The sequence below is a fragment of the Botrytis cinerea genome, chromosome 13 (assembly GCF_000143535.2).
Source record: "Botrytis cinerea B05.10 chromosome 13, complete sequence".
Taxonomy (NCBI): domain Eukaryota; kingdom Fungi; phylum Ascomycota; class Leotiomycetes; order Helotiales; family Sclerotiniaceae; genus Botrytis; species Botrytis cinerea.
The window spans coordinates 1762394-1776072 of NC_037322.1; the positions used below are offsets into that span (position 1 = coordinate 1762394).

Consider the following 13679-nt stretch of genomic DNA (forward strand, 5'->3'; position numbering starts at 1 on the left):
CTGGTATGGAGAGGGGTATAACTTTTGTGATTGATAAGATGTGGTGATTGAGTGGTTAGTGGAAGTTGGATTGAAAACAAGGAGTGGGAAGCTGAATGTTAATGAGGTTTGTGAGAGATGGGAAGTTGGGGCGAGGAGAGGTGGATAATTGATGGGATGGTGAGATAGCTGGTGGTGGTGACTGTGAAAGAGTGCAGACTAGTTTTCGGGGATAGTTTTTGATTGATGAGGATAGATGTGTAGTGATGTTTGAAGTATGGAGTATGGAGTATGATGATGGCTAGGGAAGTGAGGGAGAGAGGGGGGGAAAGAGAGAGGAGGAGAGAGGAGGAGAAATGTAATGATGTAGGTAGAGAATGAAGGGTTGGTTTGATTGATTGATTGATTGATGGAAATGAGGGTTGAGGGTTGAGGGTTGAGGGGAGGAGATGGATAGGAGGAGATTCAATTCAATGAGAGTGTGAGATGATAATGATATGTATAAATGATGGATGGGAGAAGCAGGAATTCTATCTATCTATCTATCTATCTATCTATCTATCTATCTATCGGTACTGTATTGTACTTGGGGATATCTAATAACTATCTAATGTTTAGGGAGTTCTTTTGGATCTGGAAATGGAAGGGGAAGTTTGAATTTTGAATTTTGAATTTTGAGTTGTGGGTTGTGGGTTGTGGGTTTGTTTGTTTGTTTGTTGGATGGATGGAATTAGAAATTGGGAATTACAGAAGTGATTCCTTTTTTTGAGAGTGAGGAGTGAGGGCTTTCAAAAAGAGATATATCCTAACTAACTAACTAACTATCTTTCACAAGAAATCTTTTTTTTTTTTCATCATCGTCAATGTGTTTTTTGTAAGATACATCACGTCGCTTAGGGGGGGGGGGGGGATCAATTCTTTCAGCGTGTGGTGGTAGGAGATCTTCGAGCTAGTCTTGGATTCAGTAGAATGAATCAGATTCGTAAGTAAGTAAAGGATCCCGAGAATTGATATCCCCTTTCCCTTTCGGACTCTTGGGATGAAGCAGAATTTATGGATTTGTTTTTTTTGATTTTTATTTTTATTTTTTTTTATAGGTTGTTGGGTTGGTGAGAATTGGTTAGGGTGATTATTTTGTTGTTTGGAGTTTTTCTCTTGATATCTGCCTGCAGTCAACGAAGCCTGCGCTTTCCCCGACTCGACTCACTTGTTCGTCTACTCCAGCTGGTCGATCAGCATGGGTGCTACGGCCTGCTCTGAATACTCCTGCGGATGCTGTAATACGTAATCCTTGAGCCTGTGGCTAGAGAAGTTCTGCACGCGAGGGAATTGCTTATATATCACTCCCGTTCGACATCGACATCAACATCGCTGTAAATGCTTTGTCCATTTTGGTCCTCTGGTTGAAATAGCGGTCGGTCGGTCGTGTTTGGATTGACTAGACAGACGATTACAATAACAATAAGGTTATATAAATAAGTAAAGCAGCCAGCCGATCCAGCTGTCGCGATAGAGCTTGAGACCCGGGCGTCCCCATGGGTGCCGTGGAAAGGATTGTTCTCTCCTGGCAATGAGAAGTCTGCTTTCTGGCTATGCATCTAGGCTGGTTCATCTCCTGTCGCGGTCGCAGCCCCGATCTGGATCCACCGGTTCCAATCACCGGGGTAGCAGATACTGGTGGAGCTACGACTTTGATCACTGGCAGAACAAAACATGACGATGTGTTTTCTTTCAGCGGCGGAGATTGCGGCCTCGAGATCTTTCATCTGGTTGCTGTTAGGATTCTTGTTCTCGATGGTCTGGCTGATTCATGTGATGTCGATTGAGACCCCGCCTGATTGATTGTCTTTGGTCATGTCGGAGTGGAATCTGTACGCTAGCGGGAGAAATCATATCTCTGCTGCCGAGTTGGGCGTGGTCTGCCGTCAATCATCACGGGTGTACTGTTCCTCGAGTCGAGCTACATATCACTGAACTCTAGCGCAGATCTGGCAGATCAGCGTCGCTATCCTAGTCCCGTGTTTGTCTGGGGGAACAAAGTGCGCGCTCACCCGATCGGTGGGCTTCGGGTACGCGCAGAATGATTTGCCCGCGGAAAGCGATATCAACTGCATTATTTTTACCCAGATACAATAGTTAGTGGTGGATGATTTAACCACATGCCACGGCGATTTTGCCGTCGAGGCTAGCTGGAGTGGTATTGTTGTCGTCATCAATAACGGCAATGATCTTAACGAGACTAGCAGTCTTGTCTGGGTGATGGTCCCAATGAAAAGTGCGAACCTCTCATGCGCCCGATCCATTGGTTAGCCCTGCGGGCTGTTACTACTCTGGTCCCGGTTACTCCGTAACTGACGTCAGTTATGAACTCGCAGTTGTATGGCTCCCTCGTTGTTTTTAAAATCGGATGCAGAGCTAACAGCCTCGTTATCGAGGCGATACTTGAAGTCAATGCGCTCGCCATGATCTTTGGCAGGTGCGTGGTTCAATTTCCCTTTAAAGGTGTCGATATATTCTCTTAATCTTGTTTCGTCCTCTTGGTCCTGAATTGTGATGTTAGTTCAACATCGCGCTACACAAGCACAAAAGGTATTGACTTACCCCCGGGATAAAAAGACGAACTTTTCCGAGCGGGATTGAGAAGTAAGTAAGAGGATCGTCCGTCCAAGCATAAATTTGAAGATTAGACGAGCCAAAAAAGAGGGGTCTTGCCTCTGGAAATTTCTTTGGATCTCTGAGCCCTTCAGTGCTCGACCAACTCATCAGACCTGCTTGGTTCTCTGAAGAGTACAAGCAGATCTCTCGAATAACTTTACTCGAGTTACAAATTTTTTTGCTGCAGAGATCGAGCTTTTTCCAGTCCCACAGCTCTGCTTCGAATCCGCTTAGTGCGTCTTCAATCGCGGCATCTGTGTGAGACGTCTGGCCATCATCTATAACCATAACCTTCATAATCTTTTGCACATGGTTTCGGCGCAACCAATCAAAGAGTACAGTCCAGCCAGAAAGTCCTCTTGGGCGTGGTTGAATCGCTCTGCTAATGATCAGCATGGATTCTGGTAACGAGTGAGAGCAAGGGCGAGAACCAACTTTTTTCTACGCACCGGCACATCAATTGCGAGCTTTGGTGGAGTGACATATTTAAAGACATTTTCGAATTGCACGCCATCTATGCGTCAAATTGATGGGGTAGAAGAGGAGATGGAACGAGAAGAGGATAGCGATAGTTATAGTTATAGATCATCTAGTAGCATATAAGACGAGGTCAAATAGAAAATCTTGATTTTTGTGACCCAATATTATGACATGAAATGACCCACTTCTAGTCAGGTTACGTTAACGTTGAAATGCCGCTGGTAAAATGTAACGTATGATATTCCCGCACTCAGCAGTACCGAAAGGCACTTTGGTACTCTTCAGGCCCCGAAAATCGAGTTGTTCTTCGGAACGGCTAGTGCTGCATGAGTGCCATGCGATATCTTATCAGATTTCTCACGTGGCATGGCATTGAGATGGAGAATTGCTTTGTTATAATGCGAGATCAATTTGCAAGTCATGTTGATGTGTTGGTATATAATTACTCTTCACTGCTCTCGTTACCTCATGCGTAATACGTTAATGTACATATTGTCTCGACATGCCAGGAACAACTACTCGCCTCTTTGCATCTTCAGCCAGCGGTGCCATCACAACCCTTGCGCTAACGATAGATGCTCAGGATTTACCCTCGCTCAAGCCTATCTCGGTAATCAATGATCCCAAGCTGCGCCCGTCGTTCCTTCTCAAGCACCCATTAAACAAGACTCTGTACTGCAGCCATGAAAATCGAGAGACCTCTAGCTCAATAGGGGCATATTCCATCTCTTCGGCTGGTGGCTTACAGCTCATTGAACGGCATGATACCTTGGGAGGATCCTGTCACCAAGAATTCTACAATGATGGGAAGGCACTGGCTATCGCAGAGTAGTAAGTCGTTGAACTTCCATGGAAACAGAGATTGGAACTCAAAGCTCTCAGTGACGGTTCCGGGGTGTCAACTTGGAAGGTCAGCTCCAGCAGCAGCCTTACCCCCCACCAACAATTCACTTTCGAGATGGCTTCCACAGGTCCCGACCTAATTCGACAAGAGGCATCGCATCCCCATCAAATAGTTGTCGATCCTTCCGGCCAATATCTGTGCGTGGTTGATCTCGGGGCTGATGTGATAAGAATCTTCGAAATAGACAACAACGACTCTACACTTATCGAACAAGACTTTGTCACTGTGCCACCAGGATCGGGTCCTCGTCATGGAGTGTTTAGCCTGCGAGATGGGAAGACTTTCTTCTACCTTGTCTCGGAGCTCTCAAGCACCTTGATCACGTTCTCTGTTGTATATGAGGCAAATTCTCTATCAATGAAGCAACTCTCGCTGCAGTCAATCTATGGGTCAGATCCAGTACCTAAAGGGGCGTACGCCTGTGACGTCCTTGTTTCTGTGAGTAGAGTAGCTCTACTCCAGAATGGTAGACAAAGCACTGACCCTCCACAGCCAGATAACAACTTCCTACTTACTTGCTCGCGCTTGGATTATAAGCTGCAAATCGATTCCTTCAGCGGGGACAACGGCACGGAAATACCGTCCGATACGATGCAGGTATGGGCTATCGACCCCACGACGGGTGTGCCGCAGTTCCAGCAGTTGTCGCCAAGTTGGGGAGTGAATCCTAGGCATTTCTCGTTCAACAGAAAGGGGAACATGGTTGCTGTTGCCTTGGTTGGGGATCACAGAGTGGTCATTATCCAACGTGATACGATGGATGGCACATTAGGAAAGGTTCTGACTCATGTTGAGGGCATAAGTGAAGCCATGTGTGTGGTCTGGGATGAATAATCGTCATTTAAAGATAGAGAGACAGGAACTATGAAATCATTCAGCATTCAATTGTGTAGCCATTATAGATCAAGGATGACTAGAGTGATCTCTAGAATATAGCCCCCACGAGGAATAGACTGTGGATATGGGATGACCTCATCGCTTGTTATAAATCATAAGCTCCAGTCCGGATGTGCTGATCAGTCGATGGGACTTCATACTATGAGAGCCCGCTAGCAAAAGTCATACCTTGTAACCTTACTATACTTACGGCTCCAGGTATTGCGTTCGACTAACTGAGAAATCTAATTGCGAGAAGTTTGAATTATCAGATACAGGTCAAATTCCTCAGTGACCTGATGGGGGTGACATTCTGAGAATATCACGTGAAGATCTGCTTACGCAGTAGATGTATTGGAAGATGAATCTGGCTCTCAATTCCCGTCACAAAACGCCTTCACGGTATTGATCTGCAGATGGCATATTATCAGTCGTTGGAATAACTGCATCTTATCATCTCGGGTTCTTTTTCAACTTGTGTTGACTGCGCCCACATGGTTGCTGAGAACTTCGTCTCCATTCCCAAAGTCAACTCCGGCGATGCGGCATTCTGACATTTCGATGGAGCACATATGGCCGGGAATGAGCGCAGGGGCGATCATGACAGTATCGTCCTCTACATACTAGTCACGCCATTGTGTGAACAGAATGCAGGGTGCCTCCGCACACAAGCAGCGGCTTTCTTGAATGGTACTGCACCTGTTGATTTCCTTGGAGTAGTGGGAAAGTTTAAGCATATCTGCTGCAGCTCTCTAAAAAACATACCCCGAGATGCCTTGCCATCTATGAGTCTTGCCCCTTTCGTGCATGGTTCTGGTGCAACGCAGACTCAACTCGAGGTATACAACTCAGCCAATAAGGCGTTGAGTTATGATATGAAGTAGCCGTCCCTAAAGCTTACTCGACATGACCATACCCTCTCAGCTGAGATCAAAAACCTTTAAACTAAATTGCTTCTCTTTCGCCAGCAGACCCTTTTGGCGTAATTGTGCCAAAAGAGATGAAGCCACCATATCCGTAAACTTTGCACTAATAATTTGTCTCCATTCAATGCTAGCCAGTAGGGGCATTCTGGTTGATATCAAGTAATCCAATTCGACTTTGCTAAGAGGACCTCTCTCTGTCTATCTATTTTCTACCAGAGGCGATAACCACCATCAACCACTACATCTGTACCGGTCGAAAAATTTGAGGCGTCGGAGGCTAGGAACAGATAAACCCCCTTCAGCTCCTTCAAGGTTCCAACACGCCTAAACACTTCTGTTAGCTCGTGGTGCTGGACGACTGAGATTTTGCAGGGGGAATTACTTGAGGGGGGTCTTTGCTCTCAGGCTATCTTTAATATCTTCAGACACTGCAGCCGTGAGACCACTTTCGATAAAGCCTGGAGAGACGACGTTTACCCGTGCAAAATCGGCCCACTCGACTGCAAGAGATTTGCCTGTGTAAAAATAATTGTCAGTGGCTACACTTCACATCTCGAGCCTTGAATCTACCATAGAATTCTGATGGTGCGGAGAACTGACACATGTGGGTTACACCAGCCTTGGAGGCGTTGTATGCAGTTTGAATGTGAGGGAAATTGACGATGTGGCCGCTCATGCTGCTAGTCGCCACGAAAGAACCTCTCTCAAACCCCTCCAACTTCTCGCCGGTAATCGTCGTTTGTTCCTCGGCTTGTCGGCGCCAGTGTGCTCCAGCAGCTTTCGCACAGAAATAGACGCTGTCCAGATTCGTGGCCATTACATGGCGGTAATGCTCAATGCTGCTGTCTAGAACTGACGTCTCCATCCCTTTGAAGCGTCAGTAGTGCTTCAGTAAGACGTTGGTGGAAAAATCAACGTATCAATTGGATGGGAGCAGCCTACAAGCAGTGCCGGTATTTGCGATGAAGCAATCTAAACGGCCGTTGAACTCTTTTACAATTCGATTGATAATCGACTCAACTAGCTCTGGTTGGGTGACATCCACTTGAAAAGCGTTGCCTGTACGTATGTGAGCGAGGCCATACCAGCCATCCATCAATAGCCTGATTCTTACACTTCACATTGTACTCAACAGCGACCTTCTTGGCAGCCTCATGGGCTGCTGGGCTGCTCTTGAAGAGTATGGCCACATTTGCTCCAGCCTCAGCCAAAGCTTCCACAATGGCCAGTCCGAGGCCGTTAGCACCGCCGGAGACAACCGCTGTTCTGCCCTCCAGCGAAAATTGTGGCAAGACATGCGCTGACATGTTGGCCGGATTTTATCTGCGTTTTACCACAGTTAGCATGAGATTTTGCTAGGCGCAATATCGACTTTTGTTGACGCACATGCCTGATAAGTGGGCTTGTTGTAGAAATTTCCAACCTGTGTTTGAAAAATAAAAAGAGACTGTAAGTATATCGTCTGTTGATTGGGAAGGAACGATATCAAACGTTAGCAGCGGAAAGGAGAGATGTAACTGGGAAATTGTAAGAGTTGAGGCCCCGGCTTATCGCACACTAAGCGAAAACATAGCAAAAACCTTCATTTATTCAATCTTTTAATTATATAAAATTTCAATAAATGATTGAATCAAATTATTCAAATTGATATATATGGTTTATAACTATTAAAATTATTCAAAAAACGAGTGGATTATTTATTTCTGTCGGGATAGGGATCATGTGACCGTGCTAGCGCTTGCGCTAGCGCCTTTCGGCACTACAGCAATACGTTTCGTAGTCCTAGCTTTTAGAACCCTAAGCAATATTACAACAGTGTGAACCATAGTACTATATTGACTTCACCATCCCCATGGTGATACCAACACTGATCAGTGATATCACAGATCAGGAGCCTGGCACCTTAATTTCAAGCGCAACGTGTGTTTGTGACTAAGGTTGGTATTTCTTTGAAGAGACACAAGCTCTTGTATCAATCCATCGTGGTTTGATACCTGCCCTTGTGTGAATAAGAACCGACGGCAACGTGGCGGCAGTTCTTACGCAAGTATTAATCCAACGTGGTTTGATACCTGCACCATCGAGAGAAGTCGGCAACGTGGCGACGACTCTCACACTAACTTTAGTCTACATTCGACTCTTCTTTGCAACGTGTATTGAAGAAGTAGAAACCAGTAGCACCAGCTCGAGCTCAGCAACATCATACACAATATAACTTCGCAAACTTTTCGCGAAGTTGTATCCCAACTACACTCATACCATCGACCTACCTCATCATCACCCGCCTGCTATCCACAAAATGGCAGGAGTTTTCCCAGAATCCCCCCAGACGGAAAGATATGTCCCTGAAAATCCTGCTTCAAGTGCTGGATCGAAAATGGCATCAGTCATTGCAACTGAAGAATATGAGGAGTTATCACGGAGATGGACAGACCACCCCATTGACATACAAAGTGCAAATGCGAAAGAGATCAGAGATTTTGTCAAATACAAGGCTTATGAATACCAGCGTCAGAAATACTACGATCAAGAGCTGTGGGCGGACTACAATCTTGCATTCGATGGATTTACACCAGCGCATTTTTCACAAGTTAGCATGCGCATCCTGTATAAGCTCAGGCACGAATTACGCTCGTGCGGAGTGTACGTCGATAAACCAGAAGAATGTACAACCCGACCAGTTTATGAAGCTTTGGTTGATACACATCGATCACCTTATAGAGCATGGACACCTAAGGAGATTATTGAAGCGATTTCCGAAAAGGAATTTGTGTTTCGGTCGAGAAGCATACAACAGAGAATCGTGATTGAAAAACTACGTGCACCACTCGGAGACCCCGAGATGTCTCGAGTGAAGGACCTGCACGCCGGTCCTTCAGGGTTCAATACATACGTTCTACCACAATTACCTTCCATATCACAGCGATTGGAAAGAGCTGATAAAGGTAAAGGTGTTGATATTGAACACAAGGTATCGATAGAACCACAGCCAAAGACACCTCCACAACCAAAGACACCCCCGCAACTCCCAAGCTTTGCACCAGGAAGCGGATCAATTGCACGTAAATACTACAGTCCTAGGAAACCACCACCACTTCCGACATTTCAAGGATTCACCGGCCCACCACCAGGACCACCCCGAATCAACCTTGAACAACCCTCGGGAGCATCACCTTTTTACCACAATAATCAACCATCACAACAGTCACCTCAACAATGGGAACAGCACCATGATCAACATAACCCGAATCAACAGTATATGCATCAGCGTATGCATCAAAGCGGACATCCGGGCGGAGAACCGAGCGGCAGCAATGGCGGTTCCAGTGATGGCGGCAGAGGTAACGGTGGCGGAGGGAACGGAGGAGGATACGACGGAGATAACCCCGAATATAGTGATGGCATTCAGAACGATTTACCTAGAATACCACAAAGAGCCATCAACGTTGGACAATTATTGGGAAATCTCACGAAACTCTACGAGAAAGCCGACAAGTACAGTGGGCAGGACGACAATTTCACTCACAAGTACTCGATATTCATCAATAACTGCCAACGAATCGACTTACCTGAATACCTACTGCCGAAAGCATTCCCTACGATGCTCGTCGAAGTTGCACTCGACTTCTACCATACAAATTTAGGTAATATACCTGACACGATAGAAGAGATCTGTCGAATGATGGAGACTACATTCGAAGGCCCAGAGCACAGACGCAATCTTATGCGGCAATGGGAGGGCATTACACTCAAGAGCGTTATGGCAGAACCAGATAATGCTGGCAAGTCGATGAGTCACTGTCTGCAATCGATGGTGATGAAGCTTCGTCATCTGCACAAGGGACTCAGCCCGACGATGAGAACTGATGAGCTATTGCACCAGAAGATCGTCAATGCATGTGCACCAGTATCAGCATGTTCCATTGCTTGCTTTCGCCCTGCGAAGGACATACCAAGTCTTCTTGAAGAGCTACGATCAGCTATAATGACATGGGAGCAATCTCATGCAAACGAAACGACGACATTCTACACCGATCGTAAATATCAACGCGGTCGAGGTGGGTACAGTCAGAGAAGTTTCGGGCACAACGATCGTCGCCCATTCAAACCACGAACGAAGAAGAAGTGTTTCGTCTGCAGAAAGGAGGACTGTTGGTCGACTCGGCACAGCAAGGAGGAGCGCGACGAATCAAGAAGCAAGTACAAGGAGCAGTTCAAGGATAGAAACAACTTTGACAAGAGCTTTGAGCAATTCCTTGTCGAATACGAAGGACCTAACCAAGACGACGACGAAGACACCGATCCGGATACCGACAGCGAAGTAGCAGCCTACTTTGCGCAATTCGAACTACAAGAATCACCTGCACAAGAACCACACTCAAGTTTCATCACCCATACTGGACCTATAAATGGCAGAGAGACTATGATGAACCTAAACAACAAGATCTTTGAGCATGCTTTGACACGTCGAGTTCGTAAAGAGAGAACGACCTACATCAGCAGGTACGACGCAAGGGAATTCCAAGGCATCATTGTCGACACAGCCGCTGCAGAATGGTCTACGGTTGGCTATGAGCAATACATGGCATATAAGACGACCGTTGAAAATGTATCACTGGACGAAAGCAGAGCGGGAGTCGCCAATGTGGTGTTCGGAATCGGCAGAGCTGAATCAATAGGCTCATTCCATCTCGATTTACCACCGGGAACTGTCGAATTCCATGTAATGAATGCGGAGACACCATTCTTATTATCACTCAAAGATATGGACAAACTCGGCATATACTACAACAATATCATCGATGCAGTAGTGGTGAACAAGACAGGGAGGAGCTTCCCATGCGTTCGCCGAAACAAGCATGCAGTGCTTCTGTGGCGCATAAATGTGCAACAATTCGTGCAACAAACCATTGATGATAATGAGTGCTATCTTACTGATATAGAATTACGTCGTCTGCACCGTCGCTTTGGTCATCCATCAGCCCACAGACTCTTACGAGTGCTGCAACGAGCCGGCCATAGCGATGTCTCGCAACAAGAGATCGACAAACTTACCAAGTTCTGCCAATACTGCCAGAAACACGGTAAATCACCCGGTCGATTCAAGTTCAGTCTAAAGGATGATGTCGATTTCAACCATTCCATCATAGTGGATGTGATGTACATCGACACTAGTCCGATTCTACACGTTATCGACGAAGGTACACGATTTCAAGCAGCACAGTGGTTAACGAACATCAGTGCGAAGCACACATTTGATACACTTAGGAAGTGCTGGATGGACACCTACACCGGTCCACCGGATTACATTATACATGATGCTGGAAAGAATTTCGTCAGCAAGGAGTTTATCCAGTATGCGGCGACCATGTCGACGAAGACAAAAAGTGTCCCAATCGAAGCCCATTGGTCAATCGGTGCAGTCGAACGATACCATGCAGTCATCAAGCGCGCGTACGCCATCATCGCTAGCGAGCTGGAGAGTTCAACAACGAAGGAGATGATGCTACAAATGGCTGTGAAGGCAGTAAACGACACTGCAGGACCAGATGGATTGGTTCCAACACTCCTAGTTTTTGGAGCATATCCTCGAATGGCCGATCTTGACCCACCAGCACCTACAGTTCTGCAACGACAATCTGCGATCAGAAAGGCGATGAACGAGATCAATAAACTACGGGCTACACGACAAGTTTCAGATGCTCTAAGCCAACGCAATGGACCATCCACAATGGCTCTGTACGACCTACCTATCAACTCGAAGGTCTGGGTATGGAGAGAACATAAGGGTTGGACGGGACCACACCATTTACTAGGCATTAGGGATCAGATATGTACTGTGAAGCTGTCAAGTGGACCAACAGAGTTTCGTACCACTCAGGTTAAGCCTCATGTCGAAGAAGAGCAGGATCGACCCCAGGGAGAACCTGAACATATCGAACCTGTGCAACAAGAGGATGGAGGGACTATTTTACAAGAAAACCCTGATGATGTAACTTCGCAAGAAGTTCGCGAAGTTATGCAGCCTCCTCCTAGCACTGAAGAACCCCCTTCAAATGAAACTAATGGCCCACAGGGTCGCAGTCTTTTACAGGTCAGAATTCCACCAATACGATTACTACGAGCCCATGCGAATGCACAAACATTCTTCTCTAGTGAGAGCGAAGAACACGAAACACCACCGAGTTTAGCACTCTACCTTCCGGACGAAGATGAAATTGATGACATCGAATACACTGAATGCTATGCAGCATCTGCCGTACCCCCAACATCTACAATTTTCGTTGAATCAAGACGAAAGGAGGTCAATGGACTAATGGAGAACGGCGTATTTCGACTCGTCAAACTCGTGGACGTACCCGAGAACACAAGAATATTCAACTCACGATTCGTTGATGAGATTAAGAATGAAGGAACCGACAAGGCATTCCCAAAGTCTCGACTAGTCATACAAGCATGGAAGGATCAAGGGAAGAGCGCTGTTTTGACGCAATCACCTACCATACAACGCGTTAGCCAACGTATCATGCTATCCGTGATGGCAATGCTACCCAAGAACGAGGTAACCATGAGCATTCGCGACATCACCCAAGCATATACACAATCGGCATCTAATTTAGTTCGAAAATTTTATGCACGACCACCAGCAGAGATGGACGTCCCTGAGGGCTTTATCCTGCAAGTTGTACGACCATTATATGGCGTCCCGGAAGCGGGCAATCATTGGTTCAGCACCTACCACAAGCACCATACTGACGCTCTCAAAATGGTACAATCGACATATGACCCATGCCTTTTGCACACAACCAAGGACGATACAGCATTTGGCATTGTAGGACTCCAAACGGACGATACTCTCATTGTTGCCAATAAGGAGTTCGCAGATCGCGAGCAAACTGAGCTTAAGAATGCGAAGTTTATGGCAAAAGAACGTGAAACACTGACATCAAGTACACCACTCAAGTTCAACGGAGGTCTAATCACTCAGCACGAGAATGGATCAATCTACCTTAATCAACAGAAGCAATGCGAGAACTTACGACTTGTCAAAACAGAACCTTCTGATATGCATGGAACCCGTGGAAAACTGAGAAAGTCAGCAACGGCAAAGGATCAGTATGTCGCACAACGTGCCCGTGGAGCATATGTCGCAACCATGTGTCAACCAGAAGCAGCTTTCGATCTTTCCTTTGCTGCACAAACAGTTAACCCAAAGGAAGAGGATGCTAACACCCTTAATAAGCGCATTCAATGGCAGATCGACAATTCAGAAAGAGGATTGCAATTCGTACCACTCCATATGGATTCTCTCAAACTGGTTGCATTCACTGATGCTTCTTTTGCTAACAACAAAGATCTGTCCTCCCAGATAGGATACATCATTGTATTAATGGACAAGTACGACAAAGCTAACATCATCCATTGGTCATCAATCAAGTGCAAGAGAGTTACCAGAAGCGTATTGGCTTCAGAACTCTACGGAATGGTCTTAGGATTTGATATCAGTGCAGCAATCAAAGGCACAGTCGACAAGATCTTCCCAGCACGCAAGATACCATTAGTCATATGCATCGATTCTAAGTCACTCTATGACTGTCTCACGAAGCTTGGTACCACTAATGAAAAGAGACTAATGATTGACGTTATGGCGATTCGAGAAGCATATGAGAAACGAGAGATTGTGGAGATCAAGTGGATTGATGGAGAATCTAACCCTGCAGACGCGATGACTAAGTCAAAGCCGTGTCAAGCACTCAAGGACCTGGTCGACAACAACACCATCACGATCAAGGTCACAGAGTGGGTTGACAGAGACTAGAAGGCGTGGCAGGGGGAGTGTAAGACTAGGAAGGAAGGTG

General features: G+C 46.1%; 3 protein-coding genes across 4 annotated transcripts; 1 reads left to right on the forward strand and 2 right to left on the reverse strand.

The window, feature by feature from the left end:
• Positions 1 to 2065: 2065 nt before the first annotated feature.
• BCIN_13g04740 (hypothetical protein) lies at positions 2066 to 3258 on the reverse strand. Its single transcript, XM_024696850.1, has 3 exons — positions 3084 to 3258; positions 2581 to 3013; positions 2066 to 2522 (listed from the first exon to the last, which is right to left on the reverse strand). Exons 1-3 carry the CDS (start codon positions 3146 to 3148, stop codon positions 2337 to 2339), a joined length of 684 nt encoding a protein of 227 aa, XP_024552663.1. The 5' UTR covers positions 3149 to 3258; the 3' UTR covers positions 2066 to 2336.
• Positions 3259 to 3465: 207 nt separating this feature from the next.
• BCIN_13g04750 (hypothetical protein) lies at positions 3466 to 4960 on the forward strand. 2 transcript variants are annotated; one of them, XM_024696851.1, is made up of 3 exons: positions 3466 to 3945; positions 3997 to 4456; positions 4511 to 4960. In XM_024696851.1, the coding sequence occupies exons 1-3, from the start codon at positions 3617 to 3619 to the stop codon at positions 4850 to 4852; spliced, it is 1131 nt and encodes a 376-aa protein (XP_024552664.1). In that variant the 5' UTR covers positions 3466 to 3616; the 3' UTR covers positions 4853 to 4960. The 2 variants fall into 2 exon arrangements, with proteins under 2 accessions (XP_024552664.1, XP_024552665.1); XM_024696852.1 differs by having other exon boundaries at positions 3997 to 4960.
• An 805-nt stretch (positions 4961 to 5765) lies between these two features.
• Positions 5766 to 7364, reverse strand: BCIN_13g04760 (hypothetical protein). Its single transcript, XM_001546979.2, has 5 exons — positions 6935 to 7364; positions 6763 to 6879; positions 6421 to 6687; positions 6203 to 6335; positions 5766 to 6144 (listed from the first exon to the last, which is right to left on the reverse strand). The coding sequence occupies exons 1-5, from the start codon at positions 7125 to 7127 to the stop codon at positions 6030 to 6032; spliced, it is 825 nt and encodes a 274-aa protein (XP_001547029.1). The 5' UTR covers positions 7128 to 7364; the 3' UTR covers positions 5766 to 6029.
• Positions 7365 to 13679: the final 6315 nt, after the last annotated feature.